Below are 15,241 nucleotides of genomic sequence, written 5' to 3' on the forward strand. Positions count from 1 at the left end.
TAGCTTTATTTATTTTAGTGTTTTAACAGTCTCAGTTTAGAGCGGTCTCTAGAGGGAATCTCAGATATTTTTTCCTACTCTGTGGCACAGAGAAATTCACTGAAAATGAGCAGGGATTAGACAACTTCGTCAGATGGCATGTCAGTTTAACCCCTCAGGTGCCACTCCTTGGTTTCAGTGAATATGGGAGCTTTTCACACAACCCTATGGCCATATAGGGGCTACTCTCACCATAACCATAGGGTCAAATTCATTGTTGGTTTGTAATGCCATGTCTTAAGGCAATCAAGGCGCTGATATGCCACTGTAAATCCAGATGAAACCTTACATAATACACATGGGTATTTCTAATGTTGTGCCATGGGACTCCTGTACTGGGTAAACACCACTCTCCCAAGCTTATTCTAACAGTATGCAGGCAAAATGTCTTTATTATAATTACATAGCTCCATAGCTGTGCACGGCACATTGGAGAAGAGACAGATTCTCTGCCCTGAAGATCTTACAATTAAGATTAGAACAGGAGGCGACCGTGGAAGGGGTGTAAAAATAGGTGAGACAGAGGTGAGGACAAGGAGATTGCATGGCTTCTTGGTTGTGCTGGTGCCTTGATGGGAGGTTTCTTTAGATACTGTTCAGTGACTTGATGTGGGTAGAACTATAATTCATAAGCAACCCTGAAATGGGTTTTGAGCAGGGACTGAGGAGGAGGCATGATTGATGGAGTCAGGAAGAGAGTTTCAGGCCAGGGGGCACCATGAAAGAAGAAAGAGAGATGAGCTTGGGATAGAGTATGAAAGGGGACATCCAGATGAGCAGGCTGCGTGTGTGTGTGTGTGTGTGTGTGTGTGTGCGCGCGTGCACAGAGACTGGGGCGGGCATCAAAGAGTCAAAGGTAGAGTGGCGTGACGAGAGATCAGAGTCTGTGGGTTTGTATCGGCAGCCCTCCCTCTTCCCAACGCTGGGAATTAATGCGGCACTGTGCCTAGTTGTACTACCATGATTGTCTCGAGCATTGTTACCTGTTGCTTGCTGAAATCTGAAGCCCTCCTTCTGTTACAGGGTCTTTCTGAGTCTCCTGCTCCTGGGTATTATGCAGGAGTGATGCACTGCCCAGCTCTCATAGAGAAATGCTTTGAGGCTCTTGCTGATAGAGGGGGAAATTGCTCCCCAAACAACGAACAAGCAAGGAGATGCCACAAAACTATGACCTAGAACTCCACTGGTGGGAATGCACCTTCTGGGGTTCACCCAAGATTATAGTAGACAAAAACTGTTTGGCTAAGAAGCTGTCCCAAGGGAGCTTTCAGATGGAGAGGGGCCTTTCTCTGTTGGACTCAGTCACAGTAACAACACAGCAAATGCCAGATTGGAATGTCACCTCCCAACCCCATTCCTCATCTGAAATCTGCTTTGGCAATGCTTCTTGATTCCACGAGCTCCCGGGCTGAGGTGCCTCTTGATCGGCATGAGAGGCAGAGCACTGGCCCGAGCTGGCACCTGTCAACATCTACTGGATTCAGTTTTTCATTTAAAGGAGCAGCGTAACTCCTTTTTAGAGTTGGGCAGAATCTGGATGTTCTCTCTGGTCACATTTGTGATCTGGAAGTTGAATCTTTGCTCATGTTTGAATGGGACAGTCCCCTTCAAAACTCTGATGAGCAGTCCATATTATAATATTTATAATCTCATTTATATAAAACTGTACTCTGTAGCCAGCCTTTCTTTGTGCATAAATCCTGCTGGGCATAGACTCTTCCCTCCCCCACCCCATCTCCCTTTAATGACAGTGAAAATGAAGAATAAGGGTAGAAAGTAATGTGGAAAGAACAGCTTTATAGCATTACGCTCTTAAGACATATACAGTCTAATGCTGACTTGCCCAGGTGTCTCTGACTGTATGATCCTTTTAAATACGTTAATGTCGGCACGTCTCATCTAGCTTCTCTCCTGGCTTCCTGGATTCTTTTTCATATATTTTGGCAGGACTTTTTATTTGTAAACCTCCTTCCAGGAAGGTTGACATTCTCCAAAAGGAAAGTGCTACTGTAGTTGTCACCATAAATTTTCAGCCTGTAACCGTATATTGTAATAATGAGCCAATACATCATTTTTAAAAGGGCATTTTATTTGGATTACTAGTTGCCATAGTTACATGGTCAGACCTGCCATGTGTAGTACTTGAGCCTGCTTTCTGTCAAGTTAACTTTCCTGGAATGATTATCCTAGCACCACTGTGAAATTACAGTGCAAAAGAACAGGATGTGTTTGGGTGCATCTTAGGTGAAGACTTTACAGTTTGGGGAGGATAGTACTGAGAGGGGATGTAATGGAATTATGTAAAGCAACGGGTAGTACGGAGAAGGGAAGTTAGGAGCTCTTCCTGACCCTCTCTTAGAATACCAGAATGAGGCGAGCATGATGAAATGAAAAAGCAACACATGTAAGAGATAATTAAGAGGGTTTTTTTTTAATTACACAATTCATAATTTGATCAGTGGAACTCCTTGCCACAAGATATCACTGAGGACAAAAACTTAACATGATATTAAAGAGGGTTAGATGAAAAATAACTCCCACAATTATACTAATTAGGATTACACTTATAAGGCACAAGCCAATCATCAACTGCTAAGACTGATTAGGAAGAAACTTTCCCTGTGGTGTTTTTTCCCCCTCCCCCTCCTTCATTTGCAGCATTTGATATTGGGAGCTCAGAGACACTGGACTAGGTGAATCCTTACTCTCCTCTGGTATGGCAATTCTTATGTCCAAGATTTTACCAAGGGTTTCAAAATATCCAGTCTCCCTGTAGTTACTGAAGAGGTCGGATATCAAATCTCTCATTTCTTACTCCTGCTACTCAAATGCTTCTGAAGGTCCTCGGAGGCCATATTCACCTGCTCTGCCCTTCCTGTCTCCCTCTATGATCTGTTCTCTTTTTTAGTTTTGCCCTTCCCACTTGGAAGTTGGTCACATTTTCACCTGTTTCCCCGTCTCTCTGGAAATCCTTCTTCTCTCCTTCACTTCAGATCCTATCCACAGGCCTTTTTGCTTGGCATTAGCCTATGTTAAAACCAGTTATCCACCATCCGATCTTTTCCCCCAACCTTTCCCTTTCCTAGTTCCGTTATTGTAACAATGCACGGTGAAGTACAGAGGGAGCAGAAATGGTGGTGGGAGAGGGAGCATGTCTGACTATTCATTCTCTTTTGGTTTTGTTTTTCACCCTTCTACCAGCGTACGAGACACTGACCAAAACTAAGCAAATGGATTTTGTGGCAGGAGACAATACTGGCAGTTTTACCTCATTCTTGATTTGATTTGCCTGTTTTAAATTGCATTAGACAGGCAGTTAGAAATATAAATGCTTGGGCCATTGAAATATTATTTAAGTGCTATATAACAATGTGGCTGTATTTGAATCTTTGCTTCCAAAACAAACTTAATTATTCTGGTTATGCATCAGAATTTTGGGGCTGCAGTACAAGGGGGTTAAATGCTGAGAATTTGCAGTATGCACTAATGGTACATTTATTCATGAGGGTTGCTGGAAATTGACAAAACTGGATTCTTGAATGTGCCTGAACAGACTGTATCATTATTCTCTTTCCTAATTTTTTTTATTGATATCTTTTCTATCAAACCCATGTAAAAAGAAACATACAAATTCCTCCGTTGTGAATCCACTGGTGTTCTCCTGTCTTTGTAAAATCTGTTTGAGCAGTTGTCAAATACATTCCTTTCATGCTTTATCTGTCATGTCACAGGACACCACCTAGTGGTGGCTGAGAACTTGAGTTAGTATGCAGTTCATAGACGATCGATCTAGTGCGAAAGCTTTTCCAGCTCTGCTTGTAATGTTTGCCTAATTTCAGGTTTAGTTAAAAATTAAGATCTATCCAGGTTCTCTAAGGCTTGCAAACGTTGCGTGTGAGTCAAACTTATGTGGAATTATGCGGCCATGCATGATTTTACCCCCTTCTCCCCCCCTACAAGGCAAACCACAACAATTTCATCTGAGTGTCCCTGGGATTTTGAGTTTGTTCATCTGCAAAACTCAAAGTAAAATTCTATGAGTAGGGCCTTACCAAATTCACGGCCATGAAAAATGCATCATGGACTGTGAAATCTGGTCTTTTGTGTGCTTTTAGCCTACACTAAACATATTTCACAGGGAAGACCAGTTTCTCCAAGTAAGGGTCCTGCCCAAAAGAGAGTTACAGGGGGGTTGCAAGGTTATTTTTTCGGGGGGGAGGTCGCAGTATTGCCACCCTTACTTCAGCGCTGCCTTCAGAGCTGGGCGGCTGGAGAGCAGCGGCTGTTGGCTGGGCACCCAACTCTGAAGGCAGCATCCCGCCAGCAGCAGCACAGAAATAACGATGGCAATACCATACCATGCCACTCTGGCTTCTGTGCTGTTGCCTTCAGAGCTGGGTGGCTGGAGAGTGGCGGCTGCTGACTGAGGGCTCAGCTCTGCAGGCAGTAGTGCAGAAGTAAGGGTGGCAATACCATACTATGCCATGCTTGCTTTTGCACTGCTGCTGGCATCGGCTCTGCCTTCAGAGCTGGGCTCCCAGCCAGCAGCCACCACTCTCCAGCTGCCCAGCTCTGAAGGCAACAGCACAGAAGTAAGAGTGGCAAGGTATGGTATCCTCCCTTTCTAGCCCCATCTGCACAGCCCCCTTGGTACATTCAAGTTGTCTCTAATTTAGCTGCCTGGTTTATTCCTTGTGATTTGATCGTGTGGCTTAGCAAGTAGCTGTGAGCAATTTTCATTTATCTCTGTGTGCTGGAAATTATCTCTCTGCTGTCCTCTGTCTATTTATAATGCACTGTGGGAGACTGTTGAAGTGTAGCAAAAGACAGGCGTGGTCTTTGAAGGCTGTTACTTTGCTCTGAAGCACTTCTGCTTAGCTTATACCACAAAGAATGTTTTAAACGAGCAGCCGAGTGCAGATCTTCAGCCAGCCTCACTCTAATGGTCCACATCTGCACCTAAAATAGTTCCTATAGCTAGTTGGGCCTTCAGAAATTGTTTGGTTACGAACGGCAAGCATGTGCAGCTGCTACGTAACCTGTGAATGTATCGACCCCATCAGAATTCAGAAGTACAGTCAGGTATGATCCTGAGCTTTGAGTCACAAAAACGCCTGAACTCTAATGTTGGCTGTGCTGCAGACATGCTGGAAGACCTTGGGCAAGTCCCTTTTAAATTTTATGTCCCACTTCCCCAGCTATCTAATCTATTTTGGGGTTTTCTATAGTGCTGAAGCGTTTTCCTGGTAAATTACTTTTACATAGCAATGTTCCAAGTGTCTTAGGTCTGGTCTATACTACCCGCCTGAATCGGCGGGTAGAAATCGACCTCTCGGGGATCGATTTATCGCGTCCCATTGGGACGCGACAATCGATCCCCGAATCGGCGCTCTAACTCCACCAGCAGAGGTGGTAGTAAGCGCCGCCGACAAAAAGCGGCAGAAGTCGATTTTGCCGCCGTCCTCACAACGGGGTAAGTCGGCTGCAATATGTCGAATTCAGCTACGCTATTCACGTAGCTGAATTTGCGTATCTTAAATCGACTCCCCGCTGTAGTGTAGATGTACCCATAGGGTATGGAGCTGAGCCAGACCTAGGGTGACCATATGGCCCATTTTGGCCGGGACAGTCCTTTTTTTAAGCCCCGTTCCGGTTGTCCTGACTTTTTTTGGCAAAAGTGGGCATGTGTCCCATTTGCTCTTGTCAGCTGGATCATTTGGCAAGAGTAAACGGGACAAATGCTCCCTTTTATCAAAGAAGTGGGGTGCTGTGCAGAGGAACGGTGTGGAGTGGAGGGGCCGGCATGGTTCGAGCGACCAGTGACAGCCTTGAGCGGGGGGATGGCAGGGCTCGGGCGAACGACTGGGGCCAGGGAGGCGAGGGAAGTGGGGGGCAAGCAGCTGGGGCCAGCCCCAGGTGGGGAAAGGGAGGGGGTGGGCAGGCAGGTGAGCAACCCTAGCCGGACCCTGAGACTGTCCCTCATTTACCAAAATGATCCTTAGATGCCTTTAGTGAGAAGGGGATGATGATATCCATGCTAATTCTTAAATGCTTTCCTCCATCCGAGCAGCATAACTTCAACATTGCCTAGGTTTAGTTTTGAATCAGCTGTTCTTCATCCAGGTGCTGGTTTCCTCTAGACCCCATGACATCGTTGTGACGTCATTAGGTGCGACTGTGAAAAGAGAGAGAACGCAGGTGCCCTCAGTGTATGGCTGGCCATGGAGTCTGGGTGTTCTCACCACACACAGTTCCATGGAGATGAAATGGATTCTTGTGATGTCCTCAGATTGGGGGCTTTTGGAGAGGTGGTACAGTTTGCCCATCACCACGATGGATCCTGTATGGCTACCACAGAGCTAGGAAAAGTGCCCAGTTGTCCTGACTCCCAGTTTCTTGTACAAAACACTTGACTTATTTATTTAGGTAGGTAGGTCACCATACCAATGAATGCTGCTGAACTGTAAATCTGATTGACCTGGGTTTATTCTCAGTCACGTTTTACGCTGCTGGGTTGAAATGGGCTGAAATGTGTGAGCTGGACTCCGTATGTGCTTGGCTCATTGCCAGCTCTTTTACCAGCTTCTCTCCCCTCCTCCTCTCCCTGGCAGAATGTGGCGTTTGGATCCTGCCCAGAAAGCCGCGGGAGTGAATGATGTTGTAGTAAATCTGTTTTGACTGGGGATCTGCAGCGCATAATATAGTCAGGATGTCATTAAGCCTATGGTGTGCTTAAAGGGACGAGTACAGCAAAATATGCTGCAAACGAAACCAGCAGCCCCGGAGGTCAGCACTGAACTTGGAAACAGGAAGTGGCTCCTTGTGTAATTAACGTCAGTTTCTTTATTATTAGCTATTCAAACAGAAGGTTGGCATAGCCCCTGAGTGATCAAGTTAAACTCTGAACCCTCACAAGCCCACCAGCCCTGGGTGGTGGGGAAGCGAACAAGAGTTTTTTTCCCTCTCTTGTATATTAGAAGATTTATTTTTTTTTTGCAAATCAGTCAAAATGCTTTGTGGGCTGGGGGTTTGTATGACCATCCCCACCCCCGATAAACCAATACAGCCGGCTTCAGCATAACCAGAATTCAGCATTCCAAGTATTGGGGTTTTTAATAATGATTTTCTGGAAAAATAACATGTGCACGCACCTGCACACCCCACCCCTGACCCGTTTGCTACATTGGCCTTTAATATTAGCAGCATTTCAGATGACTTAGGTAGGGACTTGTGGGTTGATGACCATGCTCACCTGGCAGTGTGTCAGTTGGAGAGGCCTCACTCCAGCACGCTACGCTTCCCAATTCCTGAAGAAAGATTTGAGGCCATACAGCCCATGGTATGTAATGCTGCAGCTGCGTCCTTGTGCTCCCTGAATGCTCTGCCCCTCTGCTCTTCTGAGGGCTTTGTATTGTCCAGCAGCAAAACTCTGAGAGAGTAAAAGAACAAACCACCTTCACTCTGCCCTCCCCCAAAGTCCCCTTTTAAAATACCACCCACCCCCAACAAAGCAAAAAGCCTGCCTTGTAAAATACAAACAAACTACTGTACTGGCATCCCCCAAAGCCTCCTGCAGTCACCCTGGAATTCCGAGGGGCAGGCTGGATTTCTCCATTGACACTGTCCCAAGTAAATTAGGGGGATTGGGGAGAGAGAAAAGTAATGGGATGCCGGGACTTTTTGCTGACACAGTGCTTAGGGGGCTGGGAAACCAGTCTGACCAGTAAGTGGAGCCTGAGAAGGGCGTGGCAGCAGCACATAAAGGGATGAAGGGTGTGTGTAGAGCTGAGGGGTGAAAACATTATCTAATGGAAACTGTATGTGATGAGGGGAAAAAGCTGCTTTGTGCTTGACATTGAGTATCCTTCAGCGGATAAACCTATTTGAAATCAGGAGGATGTAGGCACTGATTTCTGAGGTGCATTCTTTTGGTCTGGAGGGGATGCGACCAAGTAACTTAGGTCCAAAAGCATGAGCCGTTGTAGTTTTGCTGTCTAAGTGGCAGTGCGAAAAGCAAAGCAACTACATAAAGGATGAGACAGTAAAGAGCTGGGTGATTTTTAGTAGCAAGTAAAGAGACTTTTATGCAAAAGACACTTGTCTTGGGAGTATCCTTTTAAAAAATGTAAACGTTTTGTTCCCATGTCCCTTCCTGGCAGCTGAGCCGTGTGCTTGTGGGTAATTGTCCTGATGACCAGAACAGCTTCCAAAAGTCCCTTTGCGCTTTGCTCCTCCCCCTCAAAAGAAGCCCAAATGGTTCCTTCTGAGATCTCTGTGAGTCACAAATATGCATTTCCTGGAATGGAACTGAACAGTGACATTCTGTTGCCTTCTGAAGGTAAAAAGACCGTCACAAAGCAGTGATTGTCCTTCCTTCCATTCATGTCATAACTGGCAGGTTTTGCTGGCTCACTGACCTTTCTTTCTGTGCTGGATTCTTTCCCGAGCCTGGATTACGTGCTCACTTTCCTAGGATGATCGTCTTGCGTATTCCGTGTGACAGAATTCTTTTCCCTCTTCAGGCGGCCTGAGCCTGCACACACTGCAAGGTGTAACTTCACTCGCATTGAAACGTTTGCGGGATAAGGGCCTTGGTGTTCAAGCAATGGCTTTCCCCTGGTGATGCTAAGAGTGGGGATGGTCCGTTCAGATAACATAAAGACTGACTAACACCTCACCCAAAAACTGAAGATAATTCTCTCTTGAAGTATGGGGAGAGTCTTCTTTGCTTATTCCTTCCTATTTATACTCCCTGGCTGGAAAGGTTTGATCTCCTCTTTTGCTGCTGTATTGTCGGCCTTAAATGTTTCAAAGGAGAGAGTTTTTTAAAAGTGGTGTTGAGAAAAGTCTTTTTGTTGAGAGAGAGAGAGAGAGAGAGAGAGAGAGAGAGGAAGAAACATCACTGAATTCTGTGGAACTGGGTGGAGCTATTGGGGAATAGGAGTGAGGAAATAAAGGGAATCGGCTTATAGTTAGATGCAGTGACTGGTGGGATATCCAAAGCCTCTGCGTGACTCAGGAGCACAGTTCATACCCAGAGCCAATTGGCATTGTGCTCCTAAGACACTTATGGGCTTTGGAAAATACCACCTTGCATGTGGCAAAATACCACCTTGCATGTGGTAACTTAATGAGGTTTGGATCTGGAACAGAAGCTGTGAATTGTAAAGTAATAAACAGGTGTATTATTAACTTCTTAGACAGCTCCTTTCAGCCAAAAGAACCACAAGTCATGTGGAGGCTTAGCAAGCTATCTAGTGGAATCGCATCACCCACCACTGAAATGCTGTTGTCGCCTGGGGTGAATTTGGCAGCTGATTAAGAGTGTGCGGCAACACTGTGCAATAGTTAATGGCAGAATGTAATTCATTTACCCATTTAGACTTCAGCTGGGACAGCTGGGCTACCATTTGTACTCTTCTGCAGAGTTCTGTGGGATCCTTGAGGATAACAGGTCCGGATATTTAAACTCACGTCTCCTATGATTTCACCCCTGGAGTTTCTCTTGGATGGCAGGGTGTGTGCACCTCAATCAAGTACTCTCGAGGCAAGCAGGTTGAGCCTGGGGAAGATCTGACAGGATCCAGGGCTGAGGTGACATGGCTGACTATTGCATACTTTTTAATACCTCCGATTTTTCATTTTTTCCCCTTCTCTCTCTCCCCCCCTTCTCAACAGATCTGTCTTCAGCAAAGCGGAAGTTTGCAGATTCTCTAAATGAGTTTAAATTCCGATGTATAGGAGATGCAGAAACAGATGATGAAATATGCATAGGTAAGTGGGAAGGCTACATTTGTTAACAGGGTCTCTCTTGATATTTCTGGATCAAGCTGATCTGAGCGCGAGGTGCATAGACATGTGATAGAAATACATGTGAAGTATCGATGGACCCAGAAGCTCCACTAAACTCCTTCCCAACCTGCAGAAACAATATCTTCCTTTTAATCCAGCCCTTCTGTGAAGCCCAGGGAAACTGGAGTCTTGCAGTTTGCCCTGAAGTTGGCTCTGTCAAGCCAAGGGAAAGAGAGTTCCAGAGTCCAGGGCTTCTCATTGGCAATACCCTGCCACTAGCCCCTTTCCATTTTAAAGCAGTGCATCTGTGAATCTGGTGGGACAAAGGCATGGCTAAATATAGCAAGTTCCCGATCCGGAAGAGAAGGCGGCAACCTTCTTGCTAAGCAGTGGTGAAAAAAGCACTCCTGGCCACTGCTATCTGGACAAACAGAAGGAGATGAGGATCCAATTGGACTCCCCAGGTTGTGATCCTGGTGGTAAAACATGGCCTTTTACTTTAGTGCAAAGGAACAGCTCCTCCTCTAGTTGTTTTTCCCCCAGCCAGCCAACATTAGCCCTCTCCTATCAAGGTTGATCCCTTGGGCTTTTTACACACAAACAGGAGCCTATATAACTAAATTGGGTTTAAGCCTCACCTTTAGTAAGAGTGTCCTATTTCAATTGAACTTGAGTCAATGATTTTTTTATTTTCTTTCTAGCCAAACCCCAGTCTCACTTAGGCAGTGAGAGGGTTTTCAGATGAGATGACCAAACGTACTGGTCATACCTCACATCCTAGGTGAGATGCCCTAGATCCCCTGTGAGACAGACCCAGCAGATGATAAAGAATTGCCCGTTGGGTAGTTCACTTTCAAGACCCATGCAACATCTCTTTGTCTGTGGGGCTTGGAGTATAGTTTTGTGGCTGCACATCTTACAAATCAGTTTTATTTTTTTATAGTTAACTGTCAATAATCGAGATGAAAAAGAGCTATTGAGTCATCCAGTCCATCTCCCAAGGGTCTGGGGCTGCAGGACTGCACAATAAACTTGCCAGACCATGGCTCTACGTGTCTAGCAGCTTAATTTAAGGGCCTGTGGGTTGTTTTTGGGAAGATATACTACGGAAAAGCCAGTCTGGTATATATTGTTCCTCCCAACCATGGTTCTGCACAGGTACACCAGCTTTGCTATCAGCGCCACTGGAAAAGTCCAAGGTTCAGAATGTCTTCTTTCTGTCTCTACTTCACTAAAATGTAAGGACAGAAACAAATCTGAATTGATTGGTTTTCCAGGTGACATAAAATAAAGAAATTTGCAACAAAGTGCAATGAATTCGAGCCTGGAGCAGACTTGTACATGCAAGGCTGCAAAGTTCTACTTCATATCCCACTAACAGTGTAACTGGGCCACAAGGGAGTTCCATGCACTTGTTCAGAAGAGACCGGCATGCAGCTACTCGTGAATATATTCCAACAAAATTCAAAAGCCAATTCTTTGCTCTTATTAGCAGATCTCAATGAACAGCCAACCTGCTAATAAAGTAAGGATGCAACAGCATAATCTAGCCCGACTTCCCGGTATTTCGTGTTAAGAGTAACTATCTGCTGGAAATGTGTAGCCCAAACTTCTTTAATGTTAGAGACTTTACAGCCCATTTTATATACTGAACCTACTGGTGTGTCTCTTTCAGCAAAATCCCTTCAAGAATTTGCCACTGTTCTCCGGAATCTCGAAGATGAGCGAATGCGCATGGTATGGACTTTGAGGCTTGTGGCTTCTGAGTTAAACCTTTTTCTGTATGATCCTTTGATAAAGGGGAGGGTTGGCGAGGAAGTTCAGGGTCACTATGGTGTTGGGAGAGGCCTATCGTCTGCTCACGTAGGCTGGAAGGTAAAAAGGGGCTTTAGGTATCTCGGCCTGAGGTCTGTGGTGAATAGAAACTGGTGAGTGCATTGAACTGATTTTGAGATGTGGGCTCGTGGCATGAAACGGGCTGACCAGAGTCCCTTCACCAGGTCTTGGCAACTTTCAAATGGGTATTAGGTTCTATTACGGATGCAGTGGTAACTTCTCCTGACCTATGTACCAGAGGGAGAAGGGGCTGGCTGCACGACTTCTATAGGGGTGGAGTGCAAAGCAGTTCTGTAAGTCCCTCTTGCCTGTTTTGGCCATGGGCCACTGTGTAACTAACTAGCCAGGATTACTGGGTTTTATGCCTGAAAGAATGGGAATATTTATTCTTAGGGACTGTGTCTTGGCAGCATGCCGGGGGGCAGCAAGTCACAATGAGCTGTGACTCAATCTAACAGGCCCCACATTGACAGAACACAGGCCAAATTATTCTTTTCAGGCTGTTGGTACATTTTCCCTTTCACTCTGAGTGCGGTGTCTCTGCTGCTGTCAAGTGCAGAAGCTGCTTTAGGCTAAGCTACAATGCGCTTCCTTCCTCCCAGCAGTGCGATAACCTGTGGGTTTTCTATTTTGGGAAGGAAATTGGGTCCTCTCTTGTATCTGCAGATTTTCCACCTGGCTGGCTTTATGCTGTAAAGAACATTAACTACTTTCATTTTCACATTTGGTGTGTTTAAACTGGGTAACACTGGTGCTTGCAAGATGTACCCTGCTATGTACTGGCACAATGGGGAGCATCCAGTTCGCTCCTGGATTCCTAGACAACGGGAGATGTGGATTGGCTGGGAGTGTGGGCGGGCAGCTTTCTCTGAAAGAATTTGAGGTCACAAGTGTTGCTCAGTGGATGAATTAGGGTTTTGGGATTTGTGGACTCCGGCTTTGCTACTGACCATATACTTGACTATGCAATGACTTTGCTCCATATGACAGGCAAATTACCTCCCCTTCTATGTGCCTCAGTTTATCCATTTGTGAAGCGGGGTAATGACCCTGTTTCTCACAGGGGAATTAATGTTTGCAAAGTGTTTTGAGATCCTCTGATCAATGACACAGTGGTTCTTCATTTTGTTTTGTTTTTTAGATGTTGGACAGGTTTAAACCACTTTTGCATTGAAATGTGAATTCCGCCTTGTATAAACGCATAGGAAGGGAAGATCGCTGCCCTGATGATCTTAACCTTAAATTGGACAGATACAAAGCAGTTAATAACCAAGCGTGTGTGAGTAGACAGTGCTGGAGAGATGATGATAATCTGTGCCTTTATCTCATCAGATTGAGAATGCTGGTGAGGTCCTGATCACTCCTCTGGAGAAATTCCGCAAGGAGCAAATTGGTGCTGCTAAGGTAGGTCAGCTGTGCTTCCATGCGCTGTGAATTGATTGCCATCTCGGCACGTGCTCGGAACTAGAAAGGCCTGAAAAGGATAAAAATGTAGTGAACCCTTTCCCTAGTTCCCCCCCACCCCCGAAATGAAACTTGATTGAAATGTGCACAATGATGAGCAGCTCGGTTTGAGGGAGCCAGGGGGTTTGTACATGCAGACCTGTACCATCTATGGACACGAGGAGGTCACCCATGGGAGGGAAGAGCTTCCAAAAGCTTCACACCTTCTGTTTAAATCCTTATCTGAACATCTCTGCGGTGGCAGTGGGGCCGTTCGAACTTCTAGCCCTGATTACGGTCCTTTGGTACGTCTGACCCTGTCTGAAAGCAGGTGGGATAGGACGAGGACCAAGTGCACACAAAGTTAAGCAAACTTTTTTTTTTTTTTTTTATTCAAACCTCAAGCAAAGTTTGCATTACTTAGATGAAGTTCTCAACTGATTGTTTTTTTCTCCAGATCGATTCGCCACATCCCATATGTATAAGTGGAATGGGTTCAGTTTTGTCCAGGTCTATTCCCCTGTCCCTACTGTGTAATCAGAATATATTCAGTTTTAATTTAGAAGAGCTTTGCTAAATAGGGCAAATCTCAAATAGATGACAACTGAACCAGTATCTCTCATGGCTGCTACTGAAGCACAAGCCATGGTTTTTGCCTCTTTCCTGTCTTTTCACTGAAATTAAACTTGCAGCTTCGTCTTCCGTCTGCTGCTCTCCTGTTACTATAACAACCTGTTTCTGCCTGCAGGAAACAAGCTAATGTATATGAGCTTCATTACCTGTATTCAGTAGCATGTAGGGACCTCAGCTAGATTCGAGTCCTGTTGTGAAAGGCACAGTGGCTTGGGCTAGTATGACAATTCCTATGCTGCTTTAGGGAGAAGTCTATAGCTGAAAAAGATCCTTCAGAAATGGGCTGTTGTTAGCAGGTATCAGATACTATGGAGAAGGTTGTGCAGTGCCGTAGCAGGGTGTCAGCTGTGGGTGCAAGAAGGCAAAGTACCTGTGCAATTCCGGACCTTGTTAATCTCCCTAGACCTTTGAAGGATATGGTTCATTGTATTGTGTTGGGCTGGCAGTTTATATGCATTGCTGTGTTATGTTGGGGGTAGCAAGTGGAGTATTTGTCCCAAAGAGGGAAAGATAAAGAGCTAGGCTATTCAGCCAAAGTGTGTGTGTTGGCATTTAACCAGAATTGTAAACCCTCTATAACTTCAGAAGTTTCCTCTGGGATCCTCTCAGTACCTGGGGAGGTGGCCAGGGCCTTAGGAAACACTTACAGTGCTGAGGGAGGAGATTCTGCTGCCTCCTGTATGGTAGGTGTGAATTCTGGTGCTGATGTCAAGAACAACTGGGGTTGCTGGACTTGGTTCCAGCCGGAACATTATTTGCAATTAGTCTTTTTTTAGAGCAGCGATTGGAGTAGCCCCATGGCACCGAACAGATTTAAAAACATTACATTACCAGAATATTTAGAAAGGGCTCTCGAATTTGATGCCAATTTTTCTTAATCTGTTTCAGATTAGTATGAGGCTTTTTTCCTTCTCCAGAGGGGAATTGATCCATGTGTGTGAGATGGTGGTGTCAGCTGGTGGGTATGGCAACAAAATGGCTTTGGCTGGTAGATGTCAATAACATCCATGAGGAGGCATCTGCAGTGGTAGTAGCACTGTTATTTTACAGTGCTCGTCGGAGAGAGCTTTGATTACAGTGCTTTCTCTATTACTGTTCCCATTGGAATTCCTGACCCACATAGTGAATGCACTGTTTGTGTGCAATAACCTGCTGTATTTCCAGGTGCATTTGTGTCACTTCTAAGGTTTGAGTGTAGCAGACTTTTTCAAAATTGCAGATCCCACTAAAACCAGAAGAGAAAAATCCCTTTGCACCCACTTACCTCAGAGATGAATTTGGCTCCTGCTATTGACTGACTTTGTACTTTGCTTCCTGGGGACAGTAAAGGAATTTGCAGTTTGTGACTTTCTGCACTGGCTTTGGCATATTTGCGGTTTTGCTGGCTGGGAAACCTTTCCCATCAGTAATGCTGGTGTGGAGGGAGCTGGAGAGTGAATTCTGCCATCCAGATGCCCTCAGAAGGGCTATGAAGAATGTGTGTTTCTGAGGCTGTTTG

General features: G+C 45.4%; 1 protein-coding gene across 2 annotated transcripts in view; it reads left to right on the forward strand.

Annotated features, from left to right (window-relative positions):
- Nucleotides 1-15,241, forward strand: part of ARHGAP26 (Rho GTPase activating protein 26) — a 317,491-nt gene that overhangs the window by 77,923 nt on the left and 224,327 nt on the right. For both annotated transcript variants that reach the window (XM_054038402.1, XM_054038403.1), the window contains exons 2-4: nt 9,718-9,813; nt 11,507-11,568; nt 13,000-13,071. In XM_054038402.1, coding sequence (XP_053894377.1) covers nt 9,718-9,813; nt 11,507-11,568; nt 13,000-13,071 — 230 coding nt within the window. The remainder of the gene's footprint in view (nt 1-9,717; nt 9,814-11,506; nt 11,569-12,999; nt 13,072-15,241) is intronic.

Source organism: Malaclemys terrapin, chromosome 8, assembly GCF_027887155.1.
Source record: "Malaclemys terrapin pileata isolate rMalTer1 chromosome 8, rMalTer1.hap1, whole genome shotgun sequence".
NCBI classification, from domain to species: domain Eukaryota; kingdom Metazoa; phylum Chordata; order Testudines; family Emydidae; genus Malaclemys; species Malaclemys terrapin.